Raw genomic sequence first — 16,955 nt, 5'->3', positions numbered from 1 at the left:
GTTGAATTAGAGGAATAACTCAAGCACCATAATAAATTATTTTTTAAGATATTTGTAAAGATTTTTACCCTTGATTAAAAGTAATTTATAACCCATTTTTCATTGTAACAAGTTTAAATTAGTGACATGTGGATTTGAATTAATTCTCTTTGTGCAAGTCACGTATTTGGCGAGACTCGCCTAATCCTTTGTAATTGTTGTTGGTTTAATCAACTTTTATTTCTTTAAACCTTAAAAGGATCAAAAATAAAAAACACACAAAAACATATTGTTAGAAAAACTCTACACAAACCCAACAAATTACAAGAAAGAATCAATGCATGGCAAATGACTTGTATATTAGACAAATTTGGCCAACAGTTAATAGAATCAACAATTCTAAGGCTCATATTATTCTATTTTCGGGCTTCCACCGTATACGAACGTAACATGGATCAAAAATAACAAAACGCGGCCAAGAATATAAGAGGAAAAATAATGTTTTCCCGACGGGATTAATTTAAAACTCGCTACAATTTTTTACTACTACCCGCCAATTCAACTCTTCTTCTACAATATCCAGTCAATCAAAGTAAACCACCCGAAGAGGCTGGTAAATTTACTAATATGCACATTCAAGCCGATTAAATAGCTTACTTGGAAAAAGGATGACTCCCTAACCTGTCTCCACCGTGCTAAGAACCCACGGGAGCAATGCCTTTAGACTTAGTTGTAACCTTTGTTGAGGCAGCAACAGAAGAAGCTGAATTAGACTGTGGATGCTGTTGAGAGTTTGCTTGGGCAGGAGCAATACCTTTAGCCGTGGCTGCAGCTGTGGCTGCAGCAGCAGCAGCTGCAGCGGCCGCAGCTGCTGCAGCCGATGCAGCTGCATTGGGAGCTGAAGGTGGCACTGGATTAGACTGTGAGCTACTCTTCGCAGAAATTACTTGTGGCTGCTCTTGCTGCTGCTCTTTGGAGTTCAATTTGGCGAGCAGGGCGTTTATCTGACTTCCGGTTAGAGTTTCGTGCTCGAGCAAGGCATTAGCCAGTGCATGGAGCTCGTGGAAATGAGCGGTGAGAATGGCTTTTGCGTTATTGTAAGCTGTATCCAACATAGACTTCACTTCCTTTTCGATAAGCAGCCTTGTTTCGGTGCTCATGCTCTTTCCATGGTCGTCATAATTGTGGGTGACAACCCCGACCTCTTTGCTCATACCATACTGAGTAACCATTGCTCTTGCAATAGAAGTTGCCTTCTCAAGGTCAGAAGATGCACCCGAAGTAACTTCATTTTCACCAAATATCAACTCTTCAGCAACCCGTCCACCCATGCAAACATCAAGTCGTGCAAGCATCTGTTTGCGAGAGATTTTCGTCTCATCCTTGTCGGGCAATTGGGCAACCATGCCAAGAGCCATTCCTCTAGGAACTATTGTTGCCTTGTGAACTTGAAGAGCACCCTCGGTATGGATAGCCACAAGGGCATGCCCACTCTCGTGGAAAGCAGTTAACTTGCGTGAATCATCAGATATGACAGCTGATTTCCGCTCACTTCCCATCATAATCCTGTCTTTTGCAAACTCGAGATCAGCCATACTGACTGCTTTAGCACCATCCATTGCGGCCTTGAGAGCAGCGACATTAACCAAGTTTGCAAGATCTGCACCCGAAAACCCAGGGGTCCCCCTAGCAATGATCATCAAATCCACATCATCTGCTTTAAGAACCTGTAAAATTGACACTCATAGCCTTAGAATAAATCCAGTTCAGGTAAGTTTCTACTCGATCAAATCTTCCCAATACACACACACAGCACAAAATGCAGAAAACAGTTTGAATGCACTAATGAATAGTTTTTCAGCATTAATTTGTTCGTACAGGTTTAATATCAATAATCATGTATTGTTCGACAAAAATCAACAATCAAGCATTAAGTTTTTCAGCTAAAGACGATTAAATTAAACACCTGGGGAGGTCGACATAAAGTGATAAAAGAAACATTGAGATACATCACATAACATATCAAGGAAAACCTATGATGATGAGAATATAAGACATAAGCATCTTGAATAAGAAACATTTGTGGAAACACAAGTGTAGCCCCAAAAAAGCTTCATCTAAAATAAATACAAGATTACCTTTGCCATGTGGGATTCCATAATCTGCCTTCGTCCTTCAACATCGGGATTAGGAACAACAATATGTCTATCAAACCGTCCAGGCCTCACTAGTGCCTTGTCTAGTGACTCGGGGAAATTAGTTGCAGCAATTACTATAATTCCTTCATTTTGTTTGAAACCATCCAGTTCAACAAGCAGCTGATTCAACGTCATCTTCATGTACTGTTGGTCCTTGGGGTTGCGGCTACCACCTATGGCATCTATCTCGTCAATGAAGATTATACAAGGTGATCGTTTCTTTGCAGCTGAGAAAAGATCTCTCACTCTCCGGGCCCCAACACCAACAAACATCTCTTCAAACTCACTTCCACTGCAAGAGAAGAAAGGGACCCCTGCTTCGCCAGCAATAGCTCTTGCTAACATTGTTTTTCCAGTGCCAGGTGGACCAACAAGCAAAACACCTTTCGGTAGTTTTCCACCTAAACGAGTAAAGCGCTGCAATAAAGAAAATTTTCAAAACGCCAATTCTTAAGAAAAAGAAATGGAGGAAATGACAAGAACAACACCAAATATATACCTTAGGATCACGAAGATAATGAACAATTTCTTCTAGCTCTGCCTTTGCCTCATCAACTCCCTTTACATCATTAAATTTTGTGTTCGATTCCATGCTAGGTTGTACCTCTTCATTCAGGCCTAGCCCTAACAAATGGAAAGCCAGGTATGAGAATATTCTTGAATTTCAAGATGGGCAAAGTAAGTTTTTTACTTCATGCATATAAAGAAATTACCTTTGCTAATTCCTTTATCCTCAATCAGTGCCCCTACACCAGAGATGAGAAGAAAAGCAAGTGCAATAGTTCGAATGGTACGCCACAGCTGCTCTTTGAAATTACCCCCTTCTGCAGATACCATATGAATAGGAGCACTTGCAGTTCCAAGAAGACCATCTTTTGTAGATTTTCTAACATTCTTAAAAGCAGCAAGGCCACCTACATTTTCTTCCTCCCTAGCAGACATAGAAACCCCTGCAAAATGCAGATACAATTTACATCTCAAGAAAAGAATAAGGAATCAATAACCATAAATACAGAACTCGGTCAAGCTAAGCCTGATCTCACATCCGACGCCCATAATTTGATTTTGTCAATCGAGCAAAGCTTTACACACGAAAATGAAAAAGGAAATATTGCTTGTTGGCAAAACATGTGCCAATCCATACAGTGACTCGAGCACCAAATAGAATCAATAGTTGATACGAACAAAAGATTAAACAGATAAAATAAGGGAAGTTTTTACTTTCTACCCACCTCTCTGAAGCACTTTGAGCAATTCACTTCCATCCAGCCTATCAACTTTAACTAATGCTTTTACATACTCTAAAAGTGCTTCAGGATTAGAGTACATTGACGGTTGACTTTCAAATAACCTTATCACAGCTTCAGGATCACCACGACGGTATAGATCTTTTAAATGGGAAACTTCACTTGTTTCATCTGCATCCCGAGCTCTGCGAGCTAAACTACCAACATAGGTAGATTGATACCTCTTTTGAGGATTTAAAAGCCTGTTCACTGCACAAAGGATAAAAAAAGAAATTGCTTCATTTATTGGCATTTAACCTTAAAGCAGCTTAAAAGTTAAGAACCAAACTGAAACTGATGATAGCAATAATAAAGACTTGAAAAGAAAGCTATTTCACATGAACTTTAAAGCAATAAATTTGTCATGGAAATGGAAAACAAACAAATGACAAAAAAAAGTTATGAATGATAATAGTAGTTGCGGCTGTTTGTGCCGCTGCGTTTTGAGCAAAAGGTTTTTATGATTCCTTAGGTGAATAATTTGATTAGAAGTGATCATAGAGCGAGATTATTACTTGTTAATAGAAGGAATCTCTCTAAGAGAAACCAACAGATTTTTGATTATGTTTGTAACATGTAAGTATGTTGTGTGTTGTTTTGTGGATGCTGATCTTTGTAGCATTTGCTCTGGTTTGATTAATAAATTTTCTCCTTTAATCAAAAGCAAAATAATAATAGTACACATACCTCCCCCAAGTTGAAACTTCTGAGTGGAAATAGAACTTCTTGAAAACAAAAGTTTACATCTCTCCAAATGCGGTTGATGCCTTGAAACCTGTTGCACATAACATGAAAGTGAACACAAGAGATATACTTCCCATTTCTTTTCATTGCCAAACGGTGTATCACTAAACAGCAACATGGAACAATGAATCAATTATCTATAGTTAAGCTGAACTAACCCTTCTTTCAATTTAAAAAATCCATAACAAACATAACAAGATGAAGTTCTTAATACCAATTTCAAAATCCATTCCTAATATCTTCAAAGCCCAAACCTTTCATAAAATTTCTACCCAGCCCCAAATCACACAGTTCGATTTCCAAGAAAAGAACCCAAGAATTCAAACCAAAGAACTGAAATTAGGGTTCCCACAAATCGATAAAACAAAATTAAATCTTACTACTTCCCAACCAAAAACAAAATCCCTAACAATGCATCGAAATCCTAAAAATAAAAAACGAATCTTTATCAATATTGAACTTACCTCTGTGATCAGGCGCCTTAAAGCCATCTCTTTTCAGAGACCCAAATAGGTCTTTGTTCGTTAATTCCCTCCAATCCAACACCTCTTCTCTCCCCTCTTTCTCTCTACAGATATATATATAGTTATATATATATAGCAAAATTCTTGAGGAAGGTGAATGGCGGTGGGCGTGCTTGGATGATGAGAAAATGGGAGAGAAAGTGGGCTAGAGTTCGCGGAAGAGGAGAGAGACAAGAAAGTAATAGAGAGATAGAGAGAGAAAGTGTGATGTAATAATATGTGTTTAACCAAACGCGGTCTTAATTGAGTTTGATTGTTATCTCTCCGGTTCTAGTTTCTACACGTTAATTTCTATGAAATTAATATTTTAATTTATTTATTTGGACAACAAAATATTATAAAACAATTAATTTTATTATTTTTATTTTTGTCTAAATATATATAATATAATATGGGTGACTATTTAATGATTACATTTTTATCGTAACCAGTTACATTTTTCTTTGACTTGTAATAGCAGATTACTAATAGGTAAACATTCCTTTTTTTAGAATTAATTAATTATAATTAACTATTTTCTTAAAATAAACTATTAAATATTTAACAAGACCTCTTTTAGCAATTAATATTTATAAATAATTTTATTTATTTATATTTAAATTCTTACTCTAATTATTTTAACAATTAAGCCATTTAATTATAATATTTACAATAAAAATTATTTTTTTACAAAAATTAAACTTTTTTTTACACAAGTTAAAATTCTATTCTTATAATAAATTTTTAAATAATTAATTATTTTTAAATGATATTTAATTATTTTGTTACAATTAGATGAACTAAGTATGAGGCCTTTAGCTAGTCAATCGATAACAAGTGTAGCCATTTTTTAAAAAAATTCTTCAACTTATTTTACTTTTTAAATATTTAAATTAAATATTAAATAATTAAGTGTAATAATTTAAAATTAAGATTACAAGTATAATAATATTTAAATTATGAAATTATATGTGTATAATTTTAAATTATAAAAAGTTTTTCTATAAAATTTTAAATAATTTAAGTGAAAAAAATAAATTGCTAAAAGATCCTTATATAGTAATAAATTGCAAAAAATTAATTAATAATTATAATTAATTTAATTTTAAAATATAATTACTCTTAATTAAAGTTTTATAAGGAAATAAATTATTAGGTTACTTTCAGGTTACAAGTTATTTATTATTTATTTTTGGCTAATTAGTAATTTTTTCCCCCCGAATTTTGACATGAACTAAATCGTGCCCCCTGAACTTTTTTGGCCGTTAAAAATTCCCCTCGAACTATTGAGATTGTTAAATTTAAGGACTTTTATCTAATTTTAGTAAAAAATTCTAACATAGATGAAAGTTCAAAGGGCATGATTTATAGTACATATCAAAATTTGAGGGGCATGCATGATTTGGTAGATATCAAAGTCTGGGGAGCATGATTTTGTACATAAACAATCACTGAAACAGTAAAATTGAATGAAATTAGACAAAAGTCCTTAAATTTAACAATCTCAATAGTTCGGGGGGAATTTCTAATGGCTAAAAAAAATTAGGGGGCACAATTTAGTACATGTCAAAGTTCGGGGGAAAAAAATTACTAATTAGCCTTTATTTTTATTTAATTTCCAAATTAATCACAACCATTCAATAGTAATCCAATTACTTAAAAAAAAATGTAACCATGATGGTTACAATAAAAATGTAACCATTGAAACCTCTTCCAATATAATATGGATATTAAATTATATTTTTATCCCCTTTTTCATTATAAATATATATAATTTATTATAATAAAAATTAAAAATAAATATACACTTAATCTCTTAATGTTTTGATTTTATATACTTAATCTTTTTATTTTATTTTTTTTGTGACAAAACTACTTTTTATATTTATTTTTCTTTGTAAATTTGAAGTGTTATTTAGTTATCATTGTTAAATACTAATTAGATTAGGGAAATTTGAATTTATATGCATGTTTTATACCTAAATTAATTTTTTAAACTAATACTTATATCTATTGAAAAAGTAGGATCACTTTTCCCTATACCCTAAAATACCCCTCTTATTATTTTCAACCTTCTCTTTCTTCCTCTTTTCTCTGTCAAAGAAAGCCTCCCAACCGTATGCACACCGAAAACCAACCCGTGAGGCTAGATCGCACCACCCAAAACTCGACACCACCCACGGTGAGCCACCGCACCCACCCCGACCCAGCCCCACCCTCTCGGACCGCCCAAAAATCGCACCCCGAAAGTCTTCCTCTCTCTGAAATCGCAGAAAAAAAAAAAAAAATTGCTCCGTCCGATGGTCGGACCATGGGGTCCGATGGGGTCCGACCAATCGGACCCATCGGACCCATGGTCCGACCATCGGACCTGGGTCTCCTTCCTCTCTCTGAAAACGCAAAAAAAAAAAAAAAAAAAAAAAAAAAATTGCTCCGTCCGATGGTCGGACCATGGGGTCCGATGGGGTCCGACCATCGGACCTGGGTCTCTCTTCCTCCCTCTGAAAACGCAAAAAAAAAAAAAAAAAAAAAAAAAAATTGCTCCGTCCGATTGACATATATATACTGACAATTCATAAATTTATATTATTTCTATTATACTGACAATTCATCTATAACCTCCAAAGCAAAACATAGATATATAATATTAATATATAATCTGTCAAACAGACAGATCCAGGCATACAAATGGCCACTAAATTAATTAAGCACAGTGGTATAGTTTTCCCATATACATATAATATAATTAAATTGATTAATTTTCTTTCAGGTCATTTAATGAGAAAACAAGTTGGGAAATTGGTCCAAATGAAGAACTGCATTAATTTGTAGTTATTAATCTCTCGGACGGAGCAATATTTTTTTTTTTTTTTTTTTTTTGCGTTTTCGAGGGAGGAAGAGAGACCCAGGTCCGATGGTCGGACCATGGGTCTGATGGGTCCGATTGGTCGGACCCCATGGTCCGACCATCGGACGGAGCAATTTTTTTTTTTTTTTCTGCGATTTCAGAGAGAGGAAGGCTTTCGGGGTGCGATTTTTGGGCGGTCCGAGAGGGTGGGGCTGGGTCGGGGTGGGTGTGGTGGCTGGGTGCGGTGGTTCACCGTGGGTGGTGTCGAGTTTTGGGTGGTGCGATCTAGCCTCACGGGTTGGGTTTTTGGTGTGCATACAGTTGGGAGGCTTTCTTTGACAGAGAAAAGAGGAAGAAAGAGAAGGTTGAAAATAATAAGAAGGGTATTTTAGGGTATAGGGAAAAGTGATCCTACTTTTTCAATAGATATAAGTATTAGTTTAAAAAATTAATTTAAGTACAAAATATGGATATAAATTCAAATTTCCCTTAGATTATTACTGTATTGATTTCGAAGTCTTACTTTTACTTATACACAGATGTACACAGTGATCATCTAGTTGGTATTTAACAGTGATATTTAATTAATGCAACAAATTTGTAAATAAAAGTAAATTTAATATGATTTTGTTAAAAAAATAAGAAGGTTAAGTGTATAAAAATTAAAACGGCTTCACCACTTACTACACTTATTCAAAAAATATTGAAATTAAAAGAAAAATATCAATAAGAAAAGTACTAAAAGTGAGTTTTTAAAATTAATCAAGGTTATTTTTTTAATAATGAAATGTTTATATGCATGGGTATGCTCTTAATGGGTATTACCTATGTATGAGTACTTTATTATTGACCATTGAATCAAATACCTAATGGTTGATATTTATAGTCATTTATTAAATATTAAAAAATTAATATTTCCTATTTTGTTATTCTCTATATTCCTAAAATACATAAATTAACATACTAAAAAAACTAACAAACTATTTTTTTTTAATAAAAATCATTTTAAAGATTAAAAAGAAAAAGAGTGTATATTTATCTTTTTATAAAATTTCTTCAAACTAGAATTCTAAATTGCATTATTGAGAACAAAAAAAAAATAATAATTTTAAGCTTTAAGCTTTAATACATACAAAGGAAGAGGTTTCAATGGTTACATTTTTATTGTAACCATCATGATTACATTTTTTTAAGCCATTGGATTACTATTAAATGGTTGTGATTAATTTAAAAATTAAATAAAAATAAATAATAAATAACTTGTAACCTGAAAGTAACCTAATAACTTATTTCCTTATAAAACTTTAATTAAGATTAATTATATTTTTAAATTAAATTAATTATAATTATTAATTAATTTTTTGTAGTTTATTACTATATAAGGATCTTTTAGCAATTTATTTTTTTGCACTTAAATTATTTAAAGTTTTATAGCAAAACTTTTTATAATTTAAAATTATACACATATAATTTCATAATTTAAATTTTATTATACTTGTAATCTTAATTTTAAATTATTACACTTAATTATTTATTTTTTTTATTTAAATATTTACAAAGTAAAAAGTGAAATAAGTTGAAGAATTTTTTAGAAAAAAAATGGCTACACTTGTTATCGATTGATTAGCTTGAGGCTTCATACTTAGTTCATCTAATTGTAACAAAATAATTACATATCATTTAAAAATAATTAATTATTTAAAAATTTATTATAAGAAGAGAATTTTAATTTGTGTAAAAAGAAGTTTAATTTTTGTAAAAAAAATAAATTTTATTGTAAATATTATAATTAAATGACTTAATTGTTAAAATAATTAGAGTAAGGATTTAAATATAAATAAAAAAAATTATTTATAAATATTAATTGCTAAAAGAGGTCTTGTTAAATATTTAATTAATTATTTTAAGAAAATAGTTAATTATAATTAATTAATTCTAAAAAAGGAATGTTTACCTATTAGTATGGTTACAATAAAAATGTAACCATTGAATAGTCACCCTACATATAAAATGTATAAGATTTTTTCTAAACCTAAAATCTTTAATTTCATAATAATTAACAATCATTTATATATTTTTATTTTTTAAAAAATACTTGAGCTTACCAAAACCTATAAGAACAAAATCAATGAAGAAAATTTTAACAAAAAAAATGAATGAAGAAAAAAAAGTGTCATAAATATTATTGAATAATGGCAGCTGCCAACACAAGAATTTCAACACAAAAAATTATACTTGACCCCTAGACAAGATTATCATCTTCCAATCCTAAGAATATAAATAATGAACAACACCTCATTAGTTATTCTAGGAGAATGATGCATGGTAATGTCAAAAAAATCATTAGATGATGATAATATTTCTCTAACAATGATACTCTAAGTAAGAACTAAAAAGTATTGTAGCGTTTTATTTTTAAGAGCATGAATAATATTAAGACAATTGAATCCACAATCAATCTCTTATTCTCCTAATAAAAAAAACACATTAATATATATGTAAATGATTCTTAGTTTTACAATAATAAATTATTAATAAACTCACAATTTCATAAAATAATAAAAAGTAGTAATTTTAATTAATTTTTAAAAATAATTTATAATTTTTTCAAACTATTGGTTATAATTATTATTTCTAATTTTATAAAAAATAAATATATTTTTTTTTAAAAAAATAATTATTAAAAACTTACCATAAAAGATTATTAGATTGTTACCTTATTAATTTTTTTAATGCCTATCAATGAATATTACTCATTAAAAAGTGTTTCATATATATATATACTCATAGTTAATAGATATTGTTTGGATGAAATGTCACAATTTCCTCTAATATGTTAATTTTTTAAAGGGTCTTTTTTTAATAGAAAATATTTAATGGATATTTTATTGTTATTTGAGAATTTGACATGTTGTGTTGTGAAAAATCTTTTCTTAATTTTTGTTTTGCGCACACAAATGTGTTTACGTGTCATTTTTGTATTTGGTTTTGGGGTTGGGCAGGTAACTTGACTTGACAAAATACAAATCCATCATTATTAAATTTATTTGGAAAGTCAAAAGAGAATTAAAATTAGATATAATGAAAGGTAATTATATAATTTTGTATATTTTTTTTTTACTATATAATTACAATATAACTATATAATTAGAGGTAATTAAAAAATTTTAATTATATTTTTCAATTCTAATTACTTAAATTTTTTATTTTAAATATTAAGTACTAAAAAAATATTATTATATTCTTGTGTAATTATTAATTATTTTGTTAAATATGATATTATGAATTCATAAGTAATTACCATATTATATTCAAATATACTTTGTATTTCAAAATATAGTATTATTATTATGCGGTGTAATTATTATTTTTTAAACACATCTTAAATTTTTTTTTTTAAAAAATAAAAATAAAAATGCATTGCTATAAAGTTATTACTTAGTATTAACGAGAAGTGTTCATCAAACCACTTATGACTGCAGTTTCAAATTTAATAATTACAATTTAAATTTAAACAAATATTTATAAATTTATACAATAAATAACATATTTATACATTAAATTCGGATTTAATTAACAATTTTGATTAAAATGCATTGTAGCTTGTTTTGTTTTGTACGGCCAACGCGGCTAGTGTTATTTTGTACATAGTTTTAATTTTTGTGAGACTAGTATGGTTAGTTTTGGTTTTGTAAAGCTAGATGGTTAATTTTTAGTTTTGTAAGGTCAGTATGACTAGTTTTTAGTTTTTTTTAAGGCGAGTATGACTAATTTTGGTTTTGAAAAGTCATTATGCTTAGTTTTAATTTTGTAAGGTCAATATGGTTTAATATAAACACATCAGATGTATTGTAGCCACCTTCAGCAATGGAGACGGGAACAAATGAGTTCTAGTCTTTACATTAGAGAAATATGAGTGACAACATTATATAAATTTTAATATTTTATTAAAGATTTGATATTTTTTTTTTATTTATTTTGTGGGTGTTCCATTGGTGGGTCGGAAGTTACACCTCTCAGTTTAGGGGTTTTTCTTTTCTGATATTAAGGTTTTATTGTATAGTTCTTCTGAAGTATCTCTGCATACCCTTAGGATAGAGAATGAACTTTTATAGATGAAAAAAAATCCTCCACTCTTGTATAACATTGTTACTTTTGTAATTTTAACTTGTATCGGTTCCTTACACAAAAAAAAAATTGAACATTTTTTTTGTTTATTTTTTTCATGCCCTAAAATATTATGTAAATATATTGACATATTCGGTGGGGTTTGAAATTTTAAACATTATGTTTTTTTTAATTTTATGTCCTAAATTAAAGATTGTGCATATACATTAGTTTAATTTTTGTTAGTGAAAATATCATTTTGAATCCTGTGTTTTGTAAAAGTTACTGATTGGACCATCTATTTTGTTATATGATAAAACGAACCTTGTATTATTCAAAAATAATAAAAATAGGACTCTAAGCTTAATTTTCGACACTTTTTTTAATAAAACCAATTTAAAGACAATTCCTAAAATAGTATTTACCATTTTTTATTAAGTATTTTTTAAACTTTAATAATATTCTATTTTATTGTGTTGGTGAAGCTAGCTTTATTATATTATTTATTTATTTGGTAATAAATTGTCCACCCCACATTACATTTTTCCTGTGATTTTTGTGGTTTAAGATCATACAGGTCAGGATTTGAAATAATTCTTTTAATATGATTATATATTGTAGTTGTAGGTATTTAACTAATTTTTTTGCTTTTTTAAATAATTTATGATATCAAAAATAGTATTAAAAAAATTATTTGGAGTTTAATTTTAACACTATAAATTATTAAGAAAAAAATCTAATATTTAACCTTTCCCTCCTATTAACATTTTGTAATTAACCCTTCATTTTTTTTTATATATAAAAGGAAAATAGACTTGTAAATTTTATATATTATATAAAAAAGGAAAATAAACTTGTATATTTTAAAATTATTAAAATTTATATATTATACACCTTTGATTAATAATTAGCTAGTATATACACATAATAATAATTAATAATATCTCTAAAAATGAATAATATATAATTAAGGAATTAATTAACCATAGTATCATCGATCACACTAAACATAATATACACTATTAATTAATTAATTAATTAACCTTGCCAAGGTTGATTATTTTTCTGATGATTATTATTATGAAGATGATGATGATCAAGTCCAACTATGTTGAAAATATCTCTATGGGAGAATTTTCTCAACCCCAAAAAGTCTCTAGTCAACCCATCATTATTATTACCACCACCACTACTACCAGACGGTGGCGGTGGAAGTTGTTGTGGCGGCGGAGAGAAAGAACTCATCATCATCATGTCATCATAATCATTCCCAACAAAATTAATAAACTGCTCATCATCATGATTATGATCGTAATCATGAAGATGAGCAGTATTACTACTGCTGCTTATGGTGGACCCCATCTGAGCAGCCTTTTGTAGTAAAGCAGTAGCCGATGATGATGGTGGTAACGGTTGAGGCTGTGGCGGCGGTAGTTGCATGTTGAGTAGTAGTGAAGCGGTATTATTATTATTAGAAGAAGAGAACATTAAGGGTTGTTGTGGCGGCAGAGGAAGAGGAGGGGTCAACCACGACGGTATGGCCATGATGTCTTGGAATTCTCTTTTGATGGCGGGGCCGCCTTGGTTATGGTGGCGGAAGTGGTGGTTGACTAGTGGTAGTGGTGGTGGATTGGTAGTAGTACTTTCTTGAGCTAAAGCATCACAAAAAGCTCTATGGGTTATGAAACTGTCCCTTCTGTGTTTGTTTTCCATGCAAAACAACAAAAATAAAAATAAAAAAAATTAACCCCATTATTATAAATATATAATGCAATTCCACCTATACATATATATAGATATATAATATTGTTGGTATTAATATTATAGAATTTATAGTGTGATCACATGTCATGCAATATAGCTTTTTGTTTTTTTTATCCAATTCGAAAGTGGTAATAAATCTAAACTTAAGAATATATAATGTACATCTATATATGTATAGGGTGATCACATATATATATATTACAAATATAATCTTAGCTAGTGTGATCACATGTTGTCATGCAATAACTTTTTGTTCTTTTCTTTCAAAAGAGAGACACACATATATATAGCTATATATATATATATTTGTATGTATATATCATGTGAATATTTATAAGTACAAGTACTCTTCAAACTAGTGAGAAATATTTTCTATATATGTAGTGAGTGTGGTTATGGTAAATTTTTTTCACTTTATAATAACATATATATTCTCTTCTTTCACATATCATTATATCATTATTATATTTATATATTTATATATATATATATAAAATATTTTGTTACCTAGAGAATAGGGTTCCACAATCACATCTATACTCTTTAGTACCACAAATCTTGGAATGAGCTTTCCAATCTGACTGAACAGCATAACGTTTAGAACATTTCTCACATTTCCATTTCTTCTCACCATGTTTTCTAAAGAAATGCTTCTTAATACCAGTGAGATCTCCAAGTGCCCTAGATGGGTCATGATGAACACATGAAATTTCTGGACAAACATAAACTTTCTTCTTTATCACATCTTTGTTTGATCTTTGTTTTAGCTTCCATGGTAGATTATGTCCTCTTCTATGGAGTTGAAGATTTTGGTCTCTTTGAAACCCTTTCTTACATATCTCGCATACAAATCTATTGGTTGCTAGTAGGGTTTTCGGAGATAAAGCTACAACTTCTGCTTCTGGATCTGGTTAAGAAATTATATCATTATTAGTACAATAAAATATATAGAAAAATTCTATATCATAATCGTAGATTACAGACTTATTAATAAATGGTCAGGATTGTACTTTACTGATAACCGAAAAAATGCCCTAAGTTCGTATACCTGGATTTCCTGGATGATTTCGTTTTTTCTTGTTTGGAGGAGGAGGCGGCGACGGAAGTGGTAACTCTTGATGATTTGTTGATATTGAAGAGTTTTGAGGGTACATGGTAATGGTGGTGGTGGTGCCTAATAAAGATTGATCATTTCTTGTAGTAGTACTTGAAGAAGAAGCACTTACTATTTCACTAGATGATGCAAAAGTCAAATTGGATATGTTATCATCTACCATCATCAAACCCTTTATCATTTTAATTGTTTAAAATCTCATCATACAAATACTATGTATGAGATATAATATATATCATTCCATTATGAGTGGTGCAAGAAGTATAGAAACCCTAATTAAAATCTTAACTTCAATTTTTTTTAGTAGTTGACTCTCCAAGTATATAGAGAGCTAGAATTACTGTTCTTGAAGACTACTTCTATATAAATCTTCAAAATCAAAAAGAGATCAAGAAAAAAAAACATGGAGAAAAAGTTAGAAGAAGGAAGAGTTTAAAAATTGACCAAAAAAATAAAAGACAAATTTTTGTTTATAACATATATATAAAGAACTTATAAATTATTCAATATATATATTCAAACCATGGATTATTATAGAAAACAAACCTTGTATTGTTGCCATTATTATCCCAACAACAAAATCATCACCATGAAATTCTATGAGAGAATCTAATAGTAAACCCTATATAGATAGAGCTTTTGTATATATGAGAGAGGAGAGAGAGAGAGAGGAGAGAGAGAGAGATGTGGATGAGAATTGGAGATTTCTTAAAACATCTTCTTTCATTTTACACCACAGAGGCTATAAGCAATTTGGCCAAAGATGATGATGTTCCCTTTCTGTCTTTTCCTTTGTTATTTTCTTTACAACTTAATAATTATTTTCCAAATATATATATAATATATAAATATATATAATCATTCTAATCAAATAATTGATATGTAAAACACTTGCATATGTAGAACTGATCTTGTGTTTTTAAATTTAATTATTGATGTGGAAAGTATATATTTATATATATGGAAAAATATTGTAGTACACACCTTAGGACAAGATATATAACTCCAATGCTAAAATTTAAATTTAGTGTTAAATTAATATTAAAAGATTATAATTTTAGCACTATTTTTTTATTTTAACCACATTACTAAAATTTACACTAAAAAATAGTCTTTATTATTATATTATTTTATTAAATTATCTCACATTATAATATAATATATATATGTTTAATCATAAATATATTATTTTAATATTAAAAACTAAAAAAAATAAAATTAGTGTAGTCTACTTAGTGGGACACTGTAAACTCTTATATATATAGGATAGCGATTAGAGTTCTATTTAAACAATTTTGTGTTCAAATCGCTACTATTTTTGGGATTTTACCGTCCCATTAGAGAAGCTCTTAAAGAGGTATTTTAGTGTGTTTTTTAGTTTAGTTTTTTTCTTCAAAATAATGTACATTATTATAATTATTTAAAATTACATATAAATTTTTGAAAAGTTTTGAATTAATTTACACTGTAGAAATAAAGTTCAAATAGTTACTTATCTTTCGGTACTTTAAACAGTTTGAATTTTTTTAAAAAATTTACATGTAACCCTAACTAAATAAATATAAGGAAGTATATATATGATCATAAAAATAATTAAACCAAAAAAACTCTTATAAATACCGAACTAATTAATGTAAAGTCTACCAAATTAAACTTTTCCCTATAAATATAATAATTTAAATATCATGATATATGAAAGCAACTTTGTGATATATGGCATTAAAAATAAAAAGTAGTATGAAAAAAGCAAATTGAAGTAACAATAATAGTATTATAAAAAGCAAGAGAGATTTCATTTCATAACACACATATCGATAGAAGAGAGATACGATATGTTCAAATAAGAGAATAATGATATCTATAATAATTTTAACATATTATTAATTATGAACTACTTTTAACATGATGATATCAAATATCTATATATATTTATATATTTGCAACATCTTTTTCTACAAAGCTAAAAGCCATTTTGCAAAGTAATATATATATAGTATTATTTTTAAAATATAAGGAATTATATTTATAGTAAAAATCAGTTAAAATATGTTTTTTTAGTTATACAGTAGAACCTCTATTTAAGAATACTCTATTCAAGAATAACTTCTAATTTATTATAAAAAAATCAAGTCCCGATTTGGGCCAATTATAAATAAGAATAACCTCTAAATTGTAATTTGTTATACATTTTCTAAGTCCCATATTAATAAAGTATACCTCTATATAAGAATAATTACATCTTAATAAAATATATATATGTATTTTGTAAATTTATTTATGTAAAATTAATAATTTTATTTTAAATTATAATACATGTATGAAATTATATTTACTCTAAAATATTTCTATTATGATATAGTATTAATGATTATTTATTATTATTATTGTTACATTGATATTTTTTGGTTTTTT

The 16,955-nt window shown here is 28.9% G+C and overlaps 2 protein-coding genes across 3 annotated transcripts; both read right to left on the bottom strand.

The window, feature by feature from the left end:
* Positions 1-317: 317 nt before the first annotated feature.
* Positions 318-4,998, bottom strand: LOC115706975 (ATP-dependent zinc metalloprotease FTSH 4, mitochondrial). Its single transcript, XM_030634767.2, has 7 exons — positions 4,672-4,998; positions 4,151-4,238; positions 3,410-3,673; positions 2,891-3,127; positions 2,677-2,801; positions 2,118-2,594; positions 318-1,706 (listed from the first exon to the last, which is right to left on the bottom strand). Exons 1-7 carry the CDS (start codon positions 4,696-4,698, stop codon positions 675-677), a joined length of 2,250 nt encoding a protein of 749 aa, XP_030490627.2. The 5' UTR covers positions 4,699-4,998; the 3' UTR covers positions 318-674.
* Positions 4,999-12,599: 7,601 nt separating this feature from the next.
* On the bottom strand, positions 12,600-15,346 carry LOC115706963 (protein indeterminate-domain 7). 2 transcript variants are annotated; one of them, XM_030634756.2, is made up of 4 exons: positions 15,090-15,346; positions 14,478-14,662; positions 13,937-14,336; positions 12,600-13,361 (listed from the first exon to the last, which is right to left on the bottom strand). In XM_030634756.2, the coding sequence occupies exons 2-4, from the start codon at positions 14,581-14,583 to the stop codon at positions 12,704-12,706; spliced, it is 1,164 nt and encodes a 387-aa protein (XP_030490616.2). In that variant the 5' UTR covers positions 14,584-14,662; positions 15,090-15,346; the 3' UTR covers positions 12,600-12,703. The 2 variants fall into 2 exon arrangements, with proteins under 2 accessions (XP_030490616.2, XP_030490611.2); XM_030634751.2 differs by having other exon boundaries at positions 14,478-14,912; positions 15,090-15,260.
* Between the last annotated feature and the right edge of the window lie 1,609 nt (positions 15,347-16,955).

This window comes from Cannabis sativa, chromosome X (assembly GCF_029168945.1).
Source record: "Cannabis sativa cultivar Pink pepper isolate KNU-18-1 chromosome X, ASM2916894v1, whole genome shotgun sequence".
NCBI classification, from domain to species: domain Eukaryota; kingdom Viridiplantae; phylum Streptophyta; class Magnoliopsida; order Rosales; family Cannabaceae; genus Cannabis; species Cannabis sativa.
The sequence above is the reverse complement of the archived record's forward strand: the minus strand, read 5'-3'. Positions and strand labels throughout refer to the sequence as shown.

Bases quoted from the DNA above. Each gene is read 5' to 3' on its own strand.
- LOC115706963 (XM_030634751.2), bottom strand. From the start codon at position 14,724: ATGATAAAGGGTTTGATGATGGTAGATGATAACATATCCAATTTGACT. The intron at 14,337-14,477 runs GTATACGAACTT...TTTCTTAACCAG, and splicing joins AAATCATCCAGGAAATCCAG to ATCCAGAAGCAGAAGTTGTA. The intron at 13,362-13,936 runs GTAACAAAATAT...AAACAAACACAG, and splicing joins TGTGGAACCCTATTCTCTAG to AAGGGACAGTTTCATAACCC.
- LOC115706975 (XM_030634767.2), bottom strand. From the start codon at position 4,698: ATGGCTTTAAGGCGCCTGATCACAGAG. The intron at 4,239-4,671 runs GTAAGTTCAATA...TATGTGCAACAG, and splicing joins TAAGGCGCCTGATCACAGAG to GTTTCAAGGCATCAACCGCA. The intron at 2,595-2,676 runs GTATATATTTGG...TCTTTATTGCAG, and splicing joins ATTATCTTCGTGATCCTAAG to CGCTTTACTCGTTTAGGTGG.